Genomic DNA, 18,339 nt, shown 5'->3' on the forward strand with positions numbered 1-18,339 from the left:
ATATAAAGCAATCTCTCTTCTCAGCTAAAATCACTCTTATCAGCTTAAATTACTCTTATCAGCTTAAATCACTCTTATCAGCTTAAATTACTCTTATCAGCTTAAATCACTCTTATCAGCTTAAATCACTCTCAAATTTAAAATTGTTCTCTTTAATTACCTTTTAGAAAAATTTTATTTATAAATCTTTTTACAACTTATTACTAATAATCTCAGCCTCTATTTATCTCATACTGTTCTTATTTTCGGATGCTTTCGGATGTGTTCTCAATGCTGGTTTAAATATATTCTCATTGTCACTGTTATTATTATTGTTTTATAATATTAACTCTTAATTTTCACTATCTTTATATTTTTATTTCCATGGAAATGAATATGGCAATTACAAACAAACAAACAAACAAAAAAAAAAAAACAAAAAAAAAAAAAGCAGAAATAATGCAAGCAGTACATACAAAATCAATAGTCACACTTGTTAGCCAATTTAATGATGTTTTATTTCCAAATTTTATTCCATACCACATAACGAAGAAGCTGCAAACTAAAATGTTACTAATGCAAAGAAACCATGCAATGTATAAACACCAATAAGGTAAAAACCTTTTTTTTTTATTTTTTATTGAGGGTTTGTCTTTGTCTATAACAATGTGTAATGCTTCTTTGCTTGAATTTATATCTAAAAGAGTTGAAAAAAAGAATTTATTATATCAATAAATATGACTGTGAACTCATTCAGAAAATGCACAACAAAGTTAAAACAAGACTTACTATTGTCTTCATGTTCTAGTTGTGTATTTCTTTCATCAAAAGATGAGCTTTTGCTGGACTTATCAGATATTGAATTTTTAAATGGTATTATTGAACGAAAAAGTTTCAAGAACAGGAGGTGTATAGGAAACTTGATGAGAGTAGAAATCAATACCACAAATATCTATTAGTAATAAATAAATTTAAACTACTTTAACTATGCATTATATTAAGTTATGGTTGTTATTCACTTCATTACCCTAAATGGATAAAGACTTTTTCATTTTTCATTTTTGTAAACTAAATGAACTTTTCATTTTACTATTATTTTTATTTAATTCTATTCTTACTTTTTTTAGTTACTCACTTTTATTCATTATTCTAACATAAAAATTTTAAAATTTTGTTCTTCAATTTTATTTCACCATTTATTTTCTTTATTATAATTTTATTTTCAGAAAAAAAAAATAGCTTAAAAAATCTACACAACTATCATACATGGTTACACAGTTACACAGTAACATGGTCAAAACGATTTTAATACACATTAGGTTTCAACTTTAACAATTTTTTTTAATAAAATTTTTATTTTAATACTATAATTTTATTAAAAAATTTTTTTTTTTGGCTAACTTTGTCTTTTATTTGTTCAGTTTGTAGAAATTGCAGTTCTTGCTCCTTTTTTGCAAAAAAAAACTGTATAGTGAGACAAAAATTCCAGTGATTATATTTCTTTCACAGTCTAAATTTTCCTCTACTCTAAAATTCTAAAAAAAAAACATTCATGCTATCATAAATGGTTTATATTTATCTTCAACAAATTTCTGTGCCTTTATAATATCTTTCAGAAGACCATTAATGATAGCAGCAGTAGCACAAACCAAATCTGACAGAGACAATGGCAGCATTACCAATATCATAACACCTATATTTTTAGCACTAAATCTAATACTAGATAAATAAAATGTTCTCAATTACTATAACTCTTAAAGTTTCTTTTTTTTGTTGATTGAGCCTTGTTTGATCGATTGACTCATTTCTTTTTGAACCTAAGCTTGGCAGTTTCTTTAACACCCAGGGCAAACTCTTGAATAGATGAAACACTACCTTGTTTTTCACGCTAGTTTTAATCCAAACAAGATCTTTTTGTGGATTTCTTAAATTTCAGTCACATTTGCAAAGGCAATGAGCACAGTCATTACAAGATTCTTTTCAAGGGCATCATTCTCACTGCAGTAAATGATTCTGCATCAACAAAAAGCAATGTCTAATAGTTTATCAGGTCAGATTCCCAGTATTCTTTATTGGCTTTTTGAGCTTTGTGTCAAGCTATCTTAAAGAATGCAGACTAGGCTCTTTAAGCTCTAACATAGAGATTAAAGAGCCTAGTCTGCATTTGAACAATGTTTTACTAAACGATGTTAAGTAAAACATTGTTCTGTGTTCATCATTTTTGCTAAATATGCTTTTTTAGGCAAATGCTAGAAGAAGCAAACTCTGACTTAAAACACCCCCTGCCTTGGGGCTCTTGGTTGAGTAAAGGCTGGCTGATTTGCTGAGAGTAATCAATAGGTTTTATTGTGCATTAGAGAAAGGTAAAGCGGTTAAGGCTATTGCTCTTGACATTTCTAGAGCTTTTGATAAAGTTTGGCATACTGGTCTTCTCCATAATCCTTCCTTTCCAATCGTTGTATAAAAGTTGTCCTCGATGGACAGCACTCTTCTTCATATCCTGTAACTTTAGGGGTTCTTCAAGGTTCAATCTTTGGCCCTATACTCTTTTTAATTTACATTAACAATCCTCCATATATTCTCACATCTAAGAGGTCATTGTTCCCTGATAATATTACCATTTTTTCTTGCCATGATAAGAAGCCAACACTCTCTGATTGCTTGGAGGGGGATTTGAGATTGAAAAGGATCTCACTTCTGCTATAGCATTGGGCTCGCAAGGACTGGTAAACTTTAATTCAGATAAAACCCAACTTTTTTCAGCCAATCGTTATCACAGTAATTTAGATCTTCCTATATTTATGAATGGTAATATGCTTGATGAGTCTTCTACCCTTAATCTTCTAGGATTAACTCTTACTTCTGATCTTTCTTGGAAACCTTATATCAAATCCATTACAAAATCAGCATCTGCTCAGGTTGCATCTCTTTATCGAGCTCATCACTTTCTTGCTCCGGGTTCTATTCTTTATCTCTATAAATCTCAAATCTGGCCTTGTATGGAATACTGTTACCATATCTGGTGCAGATCTTTTAATGATGCCCTTTCTCTTTTAGACAAGGTGCAAAAACGCATTGTAAACATAGTTGGACCTGCTTTTGCAGCCAACCTCCAACCATTATCACATCATTGTAATGTTGATTCACTTTCTCTTTTCTATTAATACTATGAAAACGACACTGCTCTTAAGAGCTAGTGTCTCTTGTGCCATCTACTAAAATTCATTTTGTGTTACTCTCATCCTTTTTCTGTTCCTAAGTGCTCCAAAAACTCTTATTCCTCTAGCTTTTTTCCTAAAACATCAGTTCTTTGGAATTCGCTTCCTTCATCATGCTTTCCTGATTCATATAATTTGAAATCTTTAAAGTCGTCTGTCAATCATTATCTTGCTCTACAATCTTCATCTTTTTTTTATCTTCCAGTAACTTCCAACTCTAATAGTGGTTGCTTGCAGCCTAGCTGGAAGTGAAGATGTAAAAAAAAAAAAAAAAAAGGCTAGAGATGGTGTCTTGATAAAAATACTCATCTTGGGTAGATGTTAAACACATCCTGCTACTGTCTTGTAGAAGGCCTCATACGCAAAGACTTTAGAGGTTAACAGAATCTATCTGTTGACCAGACTAATCTTGACTAAAAATGACCCTTCTTCATATATTAGGCTAGTGTAGATGTATTTATAATACATTGTTATTAGTTTTAGATGTTGATTTTGGATATTCTTGACTCAATACATGGGTTTTGTTTGTGTTTCTGTTTTTATGACTAGGCAACTCATTTTATTATCTTCTAATTAGGGTGCAACTCTAAAACTCAGTTTTATGGTTCTGAGGCTGGCTGGTAGTCAGGTTTCCTGAACTCTGCGGTAACTCTCAGAAAGATTGATTCCATTAACAGCTGTAAAATATAAGAGTACTAACAGTGCCAAATTGTGCATTGATGGTGTCCCTGTTTGTACTTTTAGTGTGCATTGTCGAGACCACATTTGGAGTACTTTATTATGGCTTAGGGTTTATTAGTAATAATGAAGAAATTTCTTGGACTGTAAAATAGTGAACTGAGTACTATCTGTGCTTTGATTTTTTTCTTTGATCTTTAACAATTCAAAAATGACTAAACTACCAAAAACTATTTAACTCAACAAACCATTGTCATCATCAAGTTCTTAAAATCTATAATTCACTAATATTTTTGGCCTTCGAAGTAACTTTTGAGTAAGATAATTCATTAATATTTTTGGTCTTCAAAGTAACTCTGTTGAGACTTATTTCTTGCAAAGTTCACCAGACTTATTTACTATTTGTGAGACTAATTTAGTTCAGCTGTCTCACCTTGTGATCTTAGTGTTAATAGTTATCTTTCTTAAATTCATAAAGATTTCTATAGTCACTTTTTGGCCTGGGCATTTACATTCATAAGAATTCACCCATCTGTTGAGAAACTAGGTTTGAATCCACAGACTATTTTTATATGTGCTTTCGTTTAGCACATCACTCTATTGTCTTTCTCTTTGTTCTATATCGGTCTCCTTTATCATAAAACTAAACTCTTTTCAATGTTATTTCTGATCAAATTGACCAAGCCCTTTCTCTTTATCCTTCAGCCAATATCATTATTGTTGGTGACTTTAATGCTCATCACACAGAATGACTTGGCTCTAGTGTCATTGACTCTGCAGGTCAGTGCTCAGTTTCTCCACATTCACCCTTAGATGCTTCTGGTCACAGTTTGATCTCTCTAAAACTATTATCTCATTCTTCCTCATCATCAGAATCTTTCTAACATCATACCTCCTATAACTACCTTAAAGCTGACTGGAACTCTTTCCATGATTTTCTTTGTGATGGTCCCAGGGTACATTTCTTTAGTCTTCCTGCTGAAAAATGTGCTTACTACATAACTTCTTTAATTCAGGCTGGCATGGAATCTATTATTCCCTCTCAACGATTCCAAGTCAAGCCTCACTATTCTCCATGGTTTTCTTCTTACTGTGCTGCTGCAATTTTCAATCGAAACCATTAATTTCATATCTATCAGCAAATAATTCTCCAAAAAACATACATCTATTTACTATTGCTAGAAATCAATGTAAAAAGGTTTTGTTTAATACCAAAGCGCAATATTATCAGTTCACGAAACCTTGTATTTCATCTAAAAAATTAGACTCTCGTGACTTTTGGAAAACCTTTAATAGTAATAATAAGGGCAAACCTGTTATTCCACCTCTCTTGCATGGCTCAGGTTTTGCCACCTCGCCTAAAGGCAAGGCTGAATTGCTTGTTAGGCACATCTCATCAATATCTTCTCTTGATTCCACTAGTGGCATTCTACCTGATATAGCCAACAACAGGTTAGTCGATTACCTAACTTACGTATCACTCCAGCTTCTGTATCCAAAATAATTTCCTGCTTAGACTCTTCTACAGCTTGTGGTCCGGACAGCATAACTATTATAGTCTTGCAGAAATGTTCTCCGGAGCTGTCGTCTATACTTTCAAAACTATTTAACAAATCCTTATCAGAGTCTTATTTTTCATTCTGCTGGAAAGCAGCATCTGTTATCTCTATTTTCAAAAACTCTGGAAGTGATCTGATTTATCTAACTACAATCTCATTAGTCTGCTTCCTATCACAAGCAAGGTTTTTGAATTTTTAATTAACAAACACTTAATCTCTCATCTTGAAACTTACTTTCTGATCATCAATATGAATTTGGATCTTCTCATTCTACTGCTGATTTGTTAACAGTAATGACTGATGGGTTTTATCGTGTGCTAGATAGAGGTGGAAAGGTTAAGGCTATCGCTCTTGGCATTTCTAAAGCTTTTGATAAAGTTTCGCATGCTGGTCTACTCCGTAAGCTTTTTCTTACGGTGTATCTGGTAATATCTTTAAGATTGTTGAACTCTTCCTTTGCAATCGTAGTATAAAAGATGTCCTTGATGGACAGCACTCTTCTTCATATCCTGTAACTTCAGGGGTTCTTCAAGGTTTTATCCTGGCCCTATGCTCACTTTTAATTTACAATAATGATCTTCCAGATATTCTCACATTTAAGGTGGCCTTGTTTGCTGATGGTACTAGCATTCTTGTCTTGATATAAAACCATTACTCTCTAATTGCTTGGCTAGTTGCTTTTAACATCAAGACACTTAACTAATGCTGCATAGTCACTAATTCAACATAAACGTTTATTTAAGTTTAGTAATAGCTCTGTTTCCAAGGTTTGTTTGGAATAATGTTTTTGCATTGATAATTTACTACAGAAATTTACTTTCAGTTTAATTTTAGTCTGAAAAAATGAGCAAGAATAAAATAAATTGAGTTCAACAAATATTTGGAACTTTTAATTACAAGTGAAACTTAAACTGCTTAACTTAAAAGCTAATCATTGAGTAGAAGATATATATATATATATATATATATATACGCCTAAATTTTTATGAATTACCTGTGTTTTATTGAAGAAAAAAACACTTTTATTTTCTGCTTTTGGATCTGGGTGTTCATCAACCTTTCCATAGTACATTGAGCTTACCATCATCGAAGTCAGAAGCAAAGAAACAGCAACAGTCAATCTTTGACACCTGGTAAAGGAACTTATAGGTGGACGAGCAAAAATTGAAAACCATAAATGTTCATCAGAAAGATTATTTTCTGCTTTAGATGTAAAAACATAAGTAAAATTTGTAGATTCTTCAGAAGATGCAACTGGTATAATGCAGTCTAACACACATGATCCGCGATCTATGGCAATCCAACGATGACTAATGAAAAGAAACTGCTTTTCAGTTTGAAGATCAACAACCACAATGTCTCTAAATTAAAAAAATTAATGCTTAAAGTAATCAAATGCTTTATGAAAATTGAAATTGTTTAGTTAAACTTATTAGTAATGGAAACAAGTTATTTTTATTATAACTTATTAGTAATGGAAATAAGTTATTTTTATTATAACTTATTAGTAATGGAAATAAGTTATTTTTATTATAACTTATTAGTAATGGAAACAAGTTATTTAACCAAGAGAACAACATATAAATAATAAATAAATCTTCAATTAAAAATTGTAATTAAAGATAACGCAAACAAGTAATAATTTGGGTTATTAATCAACAGGAAAAATCAATTGTTAAATTCAAATTACTGCTATTAACTTATTAGTAAATGTATTTGCTAACTTTTCACCAAGTGAAACAGTTTACTGTAGTTTTTTTTTTAATACTTGGTTCCTGCTAAAGATTTTTTAGTATAATCAATATATAATGGTTAAATGGGTGGAAAAAATTTTGAACAAGTCATACTTATCAGTGACAGAGGAAAACTAATTTTAAAAAAACAAACTTGGCTGTTGTGTAAATATGTTGTATACTGCAGCCATAAACACTTGTAAACAATATCAAAATATAATATGTCATCTCTAATTGTAGTTTGTGAATTTATCAAATAGTTAATAAATATAACATGATTAGATATAAACACAAAATCAATGTCATAGAACTACAGTAATAGAGCCCTTTGTAAACAAGATGTGCAAAATACCAAGTTCATGGAAAGTCATATATGCATTCAATTTGTTTTTCTATGCAGAAGTCTTTTTCATAAAGGTTTATGTTTCAAAGTTATAGAGTGAGTTTTAGTAATTAAAAAAATAAAGAGTAGTCTACTTAACTGCAGTGACTCGGGGACCTTGGGGAGATGAATACAATAAAAAATTAACAAAAAAATTCAAAAACAAGTAGTCTTCTCAACTATAGTGACCTCCTAGAACTGAGATGCCAAATATAGTTAAAAAATTGAGATAGCAAATATAGTTGAAAAACATGAATCTATACAAACCATATCTATGATTGTCATTTAGCTTCTAACAACTACATTTAATAAAATTTTTGTAAATTTTGTATTTGAACACATTTTAGTTATTAAAAAAATTATAGAACCTTAAAACCTAAATTGTGAGACAACTCCATTGTATTTAGTATATTAAATGCTTTAAAAATTTTTCAAAAACTATTTCAGTTAGTTTTTAGTTAATTAGTTGTTGATGCTACTCCGGGTCAGTTGTTTTGTTATTGTTATAGTTGATTGCTTGGTATTTCATTATAATATTTTATAATACTAAATTATCAACCAATCAACTATAACAGTATAATTTATGGTAAAGTTATTTTACTTTTCATACTCTCTTTAATGAAGCAATGTTTTTTTAATACTTTGAGATGAAGATTTGTTGAATATGAGATAATAAACTTAAAATTTTAGTTTTTTGTAAGATAATTTGACAATATTTGTTTTTAAAAGATTTAAAGGCTATGAACTTATTGATACATAATTTATTATTAAATATAATTAAAAGCTCATAATTTAATAATAAACTCATTTTAAAGTTTATTATTTATTATTAAATTTAATTTTAAGTTCGTTATGTATTATTAAATTTAATTTAAAGTTTAACTAATATTAAACTTAATTTAAAATTCATTATTTAATAATAAACCTAATTTAAAGTTCCTAATTTAATAAACTTAATTTCAAGTTCATTTTTTAATAATAAAGACTTACTTCAGATACCAACCCCCACCACTATTATCATGCCAAAGTCTTATATAATCTAAATCACCAAGAGAACTGCTTGTTGTCATTATAAACATATCACAGCTTGATCTTTGAAAACATTCTCTCTCTGAATCTTTTAAACGTCTAATTCCACTATCATTATTTTCACCTGATAAATTTAAAAATTTTATTATAAAATACAGATAAATATGAGATTCAACAATCTTACAAAAATGTGCATATCACTCATATTTGTCATCAATGTAAAAAACTATATTTTAATACTGCTATAAAAAAATATATTAAAATGGTGTTATTGTTGTTATAATTTTTGTAAAAGATGTAAAACAATCACGAATTTATTTAACTATTTATTAATTTTTTTACAATTTTTATTTATAATCAAAATTAATCTATTTACAACCTTTAATTTATTATAAAATCAATTTATTTACAACCTTTAATTTATTTTAAAGTATATATAAGCAAATTAAAAATAACAGGTAAAAAATTAAGTCTAAATTCTAATACTGTTAACTGCAAAAAGTTATTTTTTGTTGAGCAAAATCAAAAGTAGGATACAGAAATGATGTTGATTAAACAGTTTAAAATCTGTATAAAAGTAAAAAATAAATTTAGTTGAAGAAAAAAAGCAGATACCTTCCAGAAAGCAAGAAACAGCAAAAACAAAAAAAAAACAACTATAGAATATAAATATAACTAAAGTATAGAATTATTAAACTTAAACATATTTGAAAAGTTTGTAATAAACAATATTTTTAAATACGAGTATTGAATATGGTATATTTGTATTATCTAAAATCAGCCTAGTATTTCAAAAACATTAAGATTTGTAAGAATTGAAGCTCAAAGTTTATGATAACAAATTTAAAAAATTTAAAAACGGAAAGTCAAAATAGTTATATTAGCACAATTAAAACTTTTGATTGATGGAATAAACATATTTTTGAAACCATAACAATCTTTAGTTCGGTAGTGATAAAAAGCAAAAATTCTTTTAAATAAGCAAAAATATCAAATAATAAAAAATAACAAATGCTTTTGATTGTTGGAATAAACATCATAAAACTCATTAGTTAAATGAAAATGAAATGAATTTGAAATAAAAACTAGAAATGCAAACATTTCTTTGAAAGCCTGAAAACTAATAATACCTCAAGTTTATGATTGTTGATGAATAATATTGTTTTGTGAACATTTTAACAACTTAAGCTAATTAAATTAGTTTTTACTTTAAGATTTTAGAAATTATTTAACAGAAGGTATAAAAATTATAGAAAATCTAGTATAAAAATAATCATAGAGGCAGGCAAAAAGCAACAAAAAGTTATTCCTTTTGAAAGGAAATCAGTAACTGAACCACCTGACATTTCCAATACATACTTCATTCTGAAAAATTTCAAGGCATACTTCATTCTGAAAAAGGCTGATGTATGAGTTAAATTTTTTAATTTTCAACAGTTAAATATAGAATTTCTCATGGAGTTTTAAACACCATTCAAGAATATATAAATCAAAGAAAAAAAAATGAAATATGAAATATTGTTAAAATATTAACAATAAAAAAAGTTGTTAAATGTTAATTTTATATGACAAAATTGAATAATATTGTAAACTTGTAGGGGTATTGTACTAATATGACTATTTTCTAAACAGGATTACATTTGTCACAGAAAAGTATGTTTATCTCTGGAATACATCTGGACTAGTTTTTATAACCAGAAATCTGTTATAAATACATACATGGGTGTTAAATCCATCATGGCATTCTGGAGTATGGCTGAGCTTGTAAGATAAATCAGAGATAAAGCTATTATGCTGGTCACTAACAACACGAGACTTTAATGTACGACACAATCAGCACAGACTTACACCTATCGGCATTACACCTATACACCCTATATACATATAGCCTGTTTCATCATTTTGAATACTTTTTTTAATGATATATTATCTTTGTTTGAACTCTTCCTTATTTAGATAATATTTTCTATTACTAAATAATCAATGGTTGGAAATATATATTTAGATAAGTATGTAAGATGTATATATGTGTTAAACATTTATTTTAATTGTGAAAGGTGTGTGAAATATGTGTATATATATATATATATATATATATATATATATATATATATATATATATATATATATATATATATATATATATATATATATATATATATTTATATTTATATATATATACACTAGTGGCCATAGGAATGGACACCCCTATAATTTTTATCATTTTCTTAGAAAAGTTGACATATCATGCATTTGGTGGATTTAATTATTTATTTTTTTATTTAAACCACGTCATCTATTATTTGGCTTATAGGAAATCACAAATTTTAATCATTTATATAAATTTTAAACATAATTATGGATTATTATTGTTAATTGGTGTCAAAAATGAGTCATTGCTCTGCTAATGGGTTTCTCTAGTAAAAGGTGAATGTCTCATTATTTTTGTGCTTTTGTGAAAAATAGTCTATTTATTGTGATGACTAATAGTTAATTACGTTATTAACATTTTTATCCATAATTCTTTTAAGCTATAAATACAAGATCATTGTTTTGTAGTCATTTAGTTGAGTTTCAACGATTGCTGGTGAAAAGTCGACAGTGCTCTTAAAGATTTAGTGTTTTTTTAAATTGTACTTTTGTTTACAATGGCGAAAGGATATTGGTCACCTACAAAGCGATGCAAAGCTGTTACATTAGGTGGAGAAGGTTATTTGTACATGGAAATCGCCAAAAAGTTGGGAAATGGAGCAACAAAATCTGGAGTGAGGAAGGTGTGCGAAAGGTTTAAGGCAACCAATACCTTTAAAAATATGCCAAAAAATGGAAAAATTAAGAAGACAACTGCCAACGATCATAGGATGATAATGAGGCTTGCACTTAAGAACCTTAGAGCAACTTCAGCTAAAATTAAAAATGATTTAGAGGCCGCCAGAGTTTCGGTTAGTTCAAGAACAATATGCCGAAGGCTTTTTGAAAATGGTTTAAAAGCATTAAGACCCAGAAAAAAACCATATTTAAACAAAAAACAACAAAAGAATCTTTTGATTTGGGCAAAAGAACACAAGGAGTGACAAAGGAAGACTGGGCAAGAGTTATTTGGAGTGATGAAAGCAAGATTTCCATTTTTGGAAGTGATGGAATTAATTATGTGAGAAGAAGACCCAGTGAAGATCTTTTACCTGAGTGCACATTGGTTACAATGAAGCATCCCATAAGTGTAATGGTGTGGGGATGCATGACCAGAGATACTGTGGGTCATATCCACATTGTGGGTGGTATTTTAAACACCAAAAAATACCAAGAAAACATATTAGAAGCCAAACTACTCCCATCCATTGATGATTTGTTTGAGGGCAAAACAGAAACCTGTGTGTTCCAGCAGGACACTGCTACATGCCACACCGCAAAAATTGTCAAAAATTGGTTTAAAAGTCAAAAAGATAAACGTTTTGAAGTGGTCTGGAAACAGTCTGGACCTGAATCTGATAAAAAACCTGCGGTCTCGACTAAAAAAACTTGTAAGGAAAAAAAAACCTGGGAACAAGCGACAATTATTAAGTTAACAAAATATTAAGTTTTTTTTTATAAGCCATTTTTTTAATAACATGTTTTGTAAGCTGTAAAATGTAAATTTACCATAATTTGCCACTTTGTCATTAAATTGTTACATTTCGTGAATTGTGAATTTTAATCAACATTTTAGTTTTTTTTAATCTAAACACATCAAAAAGTAATAATCAATATAGAAAACCGCATAAATATGGTTATTTTCTTTTAAAAAACACACCAAAGTGAAGTTTTCATATATTTTGAAGTGTCCATTCCTCTGTCCACTATTGTATGTATGTATATATATATATATATATATATATATATATATATATATATATATATATATATATATATATATATATATATATATATATATATATATATATATATATATATATGTATATATATATATATATATATATATATATATTCTTACCATAAAAACATAGAGGTTATCTGTCTGTCTGTGGACATTTTCGTTTTCTGAGGTAAACTCAAAAATCATAGAAAAAGGTTCACTCACTTCACAGAATTTTCTTTCCTACTCTTAACGTTATTTTTATGTAAGACTTTTGTGATATTACACATTACACTTCCTAAATGCTACCTATTTGGCTAAAATTTATCTGGTCTTATCACAGTATTTTTTATTCACTATTTTTCATATCAGTAGCACTATCACAGAATTTTGAAGTTATATCATTTCACATTCTAAACTCAGGTTTTTCTTAATTTTACACACACATTTTTGACTTTTATTAAAGATCATAAGAGGTTATATTTAGTATCCTCTACAATATATTTATATATAAACAATGTTTTTTCCACTATCCCATAATATTTAATTGTTATGATAATATTAGGTTGTGCGGGTTGTTCATTTTTTATACTTTTAGTTGGTTAGCTTAAGAGTATTTTAAAGACTGTAGTGTTTTGTTGATTTTATTAAATTTTTTGACTAGACATATTTATTCTGATTGTCGTGGATTTATATTTGCTACAAGTACCTACTTAAAGTTTTTAGTTGTCTAAAAAAGAATTGTTTACACACTTACTTGAGTTGTTTACTTTTGCTTTGTTGTTTCAACTGAAATAGAATAAAACTGTATAACCACTACCCAAGTTATATTTATACATTAACATTAATGCTTTTATTTTATTTTAAGGCAACATAACATTGATTGTATGTTTTTTATTTTTATTTTATTTTGCTTTATATTTATAAAATATTACTAATAAAAATGTTGGTAAAAGTAATAGCAATAAAAATTTAGTTGTTTTTGGCGCGGATGTCATACCAAACAAACTAGTTAGTGATGGTTCACCAAAACCATGGATTGTGTTTTTTTTCCAGGGTGGCTGAATTAATGATGAAGTCTTGGATGCTTAGCATAGTTTAGTAAATTATACTGTAAAATACTTAACACCACATAATACTGGTTATTGCAAGTTCTGACATAAAATATTTTCTAACTCAATGAAAGATGAATATGTTACAGTTTTACTTCTTGTCTAATTATTATTTACTTTGTAATGCAAAAGTTAAACGCTCTTGAGTCCTTTTCTTTGTCTATTGAAATTACTTTAACTTGTGCATTGATTTTAACAGAGTTTAACTTGTTCCAAATAGTTGCAAAACGATTGGTAAAAAAATGGTATCTTGGTGCGCAGTCTTTTACCAGCTCTGATTTTAGTTTATAATTGTGACCACTTGTTGTAATGTTCTACTATTAATTAAAGCTAACTATTGGCTAAAGTTGCACCATTTTAATGCATTTAGTTTATTAAACACTTTGTTTTGCATCACCCTTTTTACATCATGTCTATAATTTTTAACTCCAAGTATATCAAGTCTATTTTTGTACTGTAATTGGAGTAATAACGGTGATAACCTTTTTTCATGCCTTTGTACATTTTCTAACTTTTTAATATTATCAATAAGGTATGGAAACCACACTACTACAGCATATTCCAACACTGGTCTGATGAATGATTGCTATTAAATTTTTACCATTAATGAATTTAAGTAGGTAAAAGTATGACATATAATACTACAAGTTCTATTTCCTTTGTTGTATGTATAATTAACCTGTTTCTTCCATTTCAAATCATTAGACAACAAGTTGAAGTTGAAGTCATTATTATTTTTGTCAATCAAAATGTCAAAAACTTTTGCAAAATCTAATAAAATAATATCATATGCTAACTTTTTCGTGCTGTTCATTATTAAATCTAGTGATTCCAGCAGATTCGTTACATGTGATTTTCATGAAGTCCATGTTGATTCTCATTTAAAAGATTGTTTGAAATTAAATGTATGAAAATTTTTTCTTTTATAAAAGTTTCCAAAGTTTTGCAACAGATGGATGTTAGCAACACTAGTCTGTAATTTTCAACATGTAATCTACTACTCTTTTTAAAAAGAGGAGTAATATTTGCTTATTTCCATTTATTTGGTAATTCACCACTGCCTATTGATTTCTTGAGTAGATAATGCATAATGGCTTTGTTAATGTTGCAGCACATTTTTCTAAAATCATTTTATTTACACCATCCACACCTACACTCTTGAATGGGTTAAGTGCCAATAATTTTTCCTGTTTTTCTGCCTCACTGATTTCTATATTATTAAAAATTGTATTTGCATGAGTAGGAAAGTTTTTATTATAGTCATGACTCTCTTTAACAAAAGATAATTCAAAGTAATCATTGAGACAATTTGCAAAGTCAGGACCTTTAGTCAACAGTCTACTTTCATTAGAATAAATGCTTGTTATGTAGTCTTTAACATTTACTTTTGATTATATAATTAAATAATAATTTTGGATCTTTTGACATTTATTTTAGCTGTGATTCAAATTCCAACTAGGATGTTTTAACATCTTTTTTTTTGCATGTTTTTACAATAAGCAGTATTGTTGCTTTATATTTTGGTTTTTGCATCCTGAATTTCTATTCATTTTCCATAGTAAATTTTTGGTTTTTATTATTTTTTTTTAACTCTTGGTTAAATCAAATATTTTTTTTGTATGAAACTTTTGCAAGCAGCTTAATAGTAGTGTAGAAAAATGTCATAACTTCCTCAATGTTCTTGTTTGATAAAGCATAATTTCTAATATTAAAATAGAGTTATGATTCCAACAACACTGATTCATAAGTAACTGATTCCAACAACACTGATTCATAAGTAGCTGATTCCAACAACACTGATTCATAAGTAACTGATTCCAACAACAATTATAAGTTAAATTAGCATCTTTTCTGGAAAGTTGGTTCAAGCACAAATTGCATTAAATTTTGATACAGTATCACTGAATTTATGCGCCAGCAAGTCTTCTGGACCTTCAACATTTGTTGATCCCAATTCATTCCAACCAATTTGTTAATAATTAATAAACACCATTAATATTAGGCATGAGCCTTTGAAAACATAGTTCCAAAACAGATAATTTGCAAATTCTTGAATGCAAAAATGATATTGAGGCACATTAACATAGTTGCCCATTGGAAAAAAAGAAAAGTTTATAAAAGTTATCACTCTTCTTGAGTGATAACTTTCATAAACTTTTATTAACTCTTAGCAAGTTTGTACCCTGAATGGCACTTTTAACAAACTGCATTCGCAACTACTTCGCACCTTTATTAATTGGTTCTTTTCGGGAGTATTTTTCAAAATACTCCCAAATGGCAGAACAAGTTTTTGGCATTTTACAAATAAAAAAAGTAAATATAAATTTTGCTCTGACGCCTTTCTTAAGCAACTGTAAAAATTTAAATCAATTTCTTGTAGTTTTAATTTAATTCGCTCAATCAAAACTTGCTCTGTTGAAGCTTGCCAATCTACCTCATAAGCCTTCTGTGAATATTAGTCCATCCAATTTAAAGAATCTTTAGAATAATGAGAACTTGCTAACTCTCCGTGATACTTGTGAATGAATGGAAGAAGACTTTTTTCTAAACATTCATCAATATAGATCAATGAATTAATTGCTACTGCCTTGGAAGTGCAAAACAATGGCTCGGACATACCACAGCCAAATATGGCTATCCACATTAATAATTTTTTTGGAAAATTCTCTTTTCCTATTAAACAAACACTTTCTGGGCATACTTTTTGTTGTTTGTGTAGTATCCTGAATTTCAAGGCATGTTGTCGCCAGCAAAATAAAAGTATTTTTTTGTCATCAATGACCAGAAGTAATTTTGTGTTATAGAATTGGTTAACTTGGTTTCCTGCTTCTTTTCTTTGCCTTTAATTGTTGTTTTATAGTGTATTTTGGAGTCTTTTCACATTTTCTATATTTAATATTCATTTTTTTAACTGACGACCAATTGTTGATTGATATACACCAAATTTAAAACCTATTTTTCTCTGACTGATCCCTTTTCAATTGTTAACAAGTCTCATTAATTTGGCTTTCTTTTCTCTTGTCTAGGATGTTGGACAACCAGGGTGCTTTCTATCAGAAAATGATTGAACAGTTCTAACTCTTTTTAGGTTATCATATATTGTACTTTGATTAAATCCTGCCTTTTCAAAATTATTTACGATTTCTTTTTTTTTTTGTTATATTAGGTTTTTTTACAAAAAAACATTTTGAGTCACTTTCGAAAAGATTCTCGTTCAGCTGCATTTAAATTTATTTTAAATATTTGTGTTTCAAATAATAAAGTTTATATTTTATAGAACGTTTATGCCTTTGCATATAACCACAAAAATAAATTATTATGTTCAAGTTCAGATTTGTCCGATAACTTTCACATTACCCGTTAAAGCTTTAAAATAATATTGCATTTAATAAATGTATAAAATTTTCTTTTATATAAAATTTTTGCTTATACAAAATTCTCACTAGTATAAAATTTTCAAAACCTACAATTCATTAATCAAATTGTAGGTTATAAAAATTTTATCCTTCATTTAATCGCATTTTGATTAAATGCAAACGCCACCACCTTTTGCACCATTTTTTTGGTCATTTTTTTTACCCTTTCAAGTTTGTATATGAATACTTAGTCCATAAATTTTTATTCGTGTATTCTTTATTTAAGTTAATATTTTCGATTGTACAAATATTCTCATTATCAGTAATATTATAGCTAAAACCTTTAACATGATTAATTGAAAATTATCAGACATTAAAATGTATCAATTGTGAGCCTTTTTTATTCATATTTTCTTGTTAATAAAATTTCAAGAAAGAAAGCTATCGTCTTTTATCTCTATTAATGTTTTAACATTGTGGTGTAATAACTATTTTGTCACTTTAACAATAGTGTTATTTCTTATGCAAAAAAAAAAAAAGAAAAAAGATTTAGTTAACAATTAAAAGGTTTACCACTCTTGCTTATTGTGATCTAAACAAGTTGCCTTGTCATTTGATGTTGACTGCTTTACACCAAAGATAATTGAATTTTTGTCTCTCTTCATTCCTTCAATTGCCTTTTGTAGAACGGAATTTATTAAATCAAACTGATTTTATGATTTTTTAATGTTTATTGCCATTGCCATAGAACATGATTCACCACTAGAGTTTATAGATGCTTTTTATTGATTTTATTTTCAACTTCAGCGACTTTTTTGTCTAGACCAAAAATCACTTTGTCCTTTTCATTTAGCAACTTCTCAAGTTTTGAACTCCACCCATCTACAATAAGCCCTGCAACAGTTGACACCATTCTATTTTTTTAATTAAGTTTTCTATTGTTAATCAAATTTTTTTTAGTTTTCTTTTTAAATACTTTTATATACTCCTTTGAGAATTGTTAAAATTATGTAATATGGTTGACTACATACGGTTATATTCACAAAGTAATATTCAAATAAAAATAAAAAACATTAGTTTTCATTATTGAAATTCTATAAACTCTGTATGACTTTAGTAACACAAAAAGTAACACAATCGCTGCAAACACTATTTGAAATAAACCAGTGCCAAAAATAAATTTAAACCTTAAAGTACAAAATACTGCAGAACAAACAAAAACAGGTCTGAACTTAATAAGCAGAACTTCTCAAAAGTTTTTTTCAGAAAGAAAAGATTCTTACTATCAAGTTATGAGCAAGTGATGCAGTACAAAAGCCCACACAAATAGAAAAAAAAAGTTACTCAAAAAGAGCAAAAAAAAAAGCATTTAAAAACATTGATTTACTTAAATGTGTCAGATAAAGAGTAATGCAAAACAATTGTCCGTTTTTTATTCTT

At 28.2% G+C, this 18,339-nt stretch overlaps 1 protein-coding gene across 1 annotated transcript in view; it reads right to left on the reverse strand.

The window, feature by feature from the left end:
• The window catches only part of LOC100207051 (location of vulva defective 1), a 95,410-nt gene that overhangs the window by 17,787 nt on the left and 59,284 nt on the right, over positions 1 to 18,339 (reverse strand). The window contains exons 19-22 of the mRNA XM_065804143.1: positions 8,540 to 8,702; positions 6,429 to 6,795; positions 769 to 931; positions 456 to 676 (exon numbers count right to left, since the gene is read on the reverse strand). Of these exons, the coding sequence (XP_065660215.1) occupies positions 456 to 676; positions 769 to 931; positions 6,429 to 6,795; positions 8,540 to 8,702 (914 nt within the window). The remainder of the gene's footprint in view (positions 1 to 455; positions 677 to 768; positions 932 to 6,428; positions 6,796 to 8,539; positions 8,703 to 18,339) is intronic.

This window comes from Hydra vulgaris, chromosome 08, assembly GCF_038396675.1.
Source record: "Hydra vulgaris chromosome 08, alternate assembly HydraT2T_AEP".
In the NCBI taxonomy this organism is placed as follows: Eukaryota; Metazoa; Cnidaria; class Hydrozoa; order Anthoathecata; family Hydridae; genus Hydra; species Hydra vulgaris.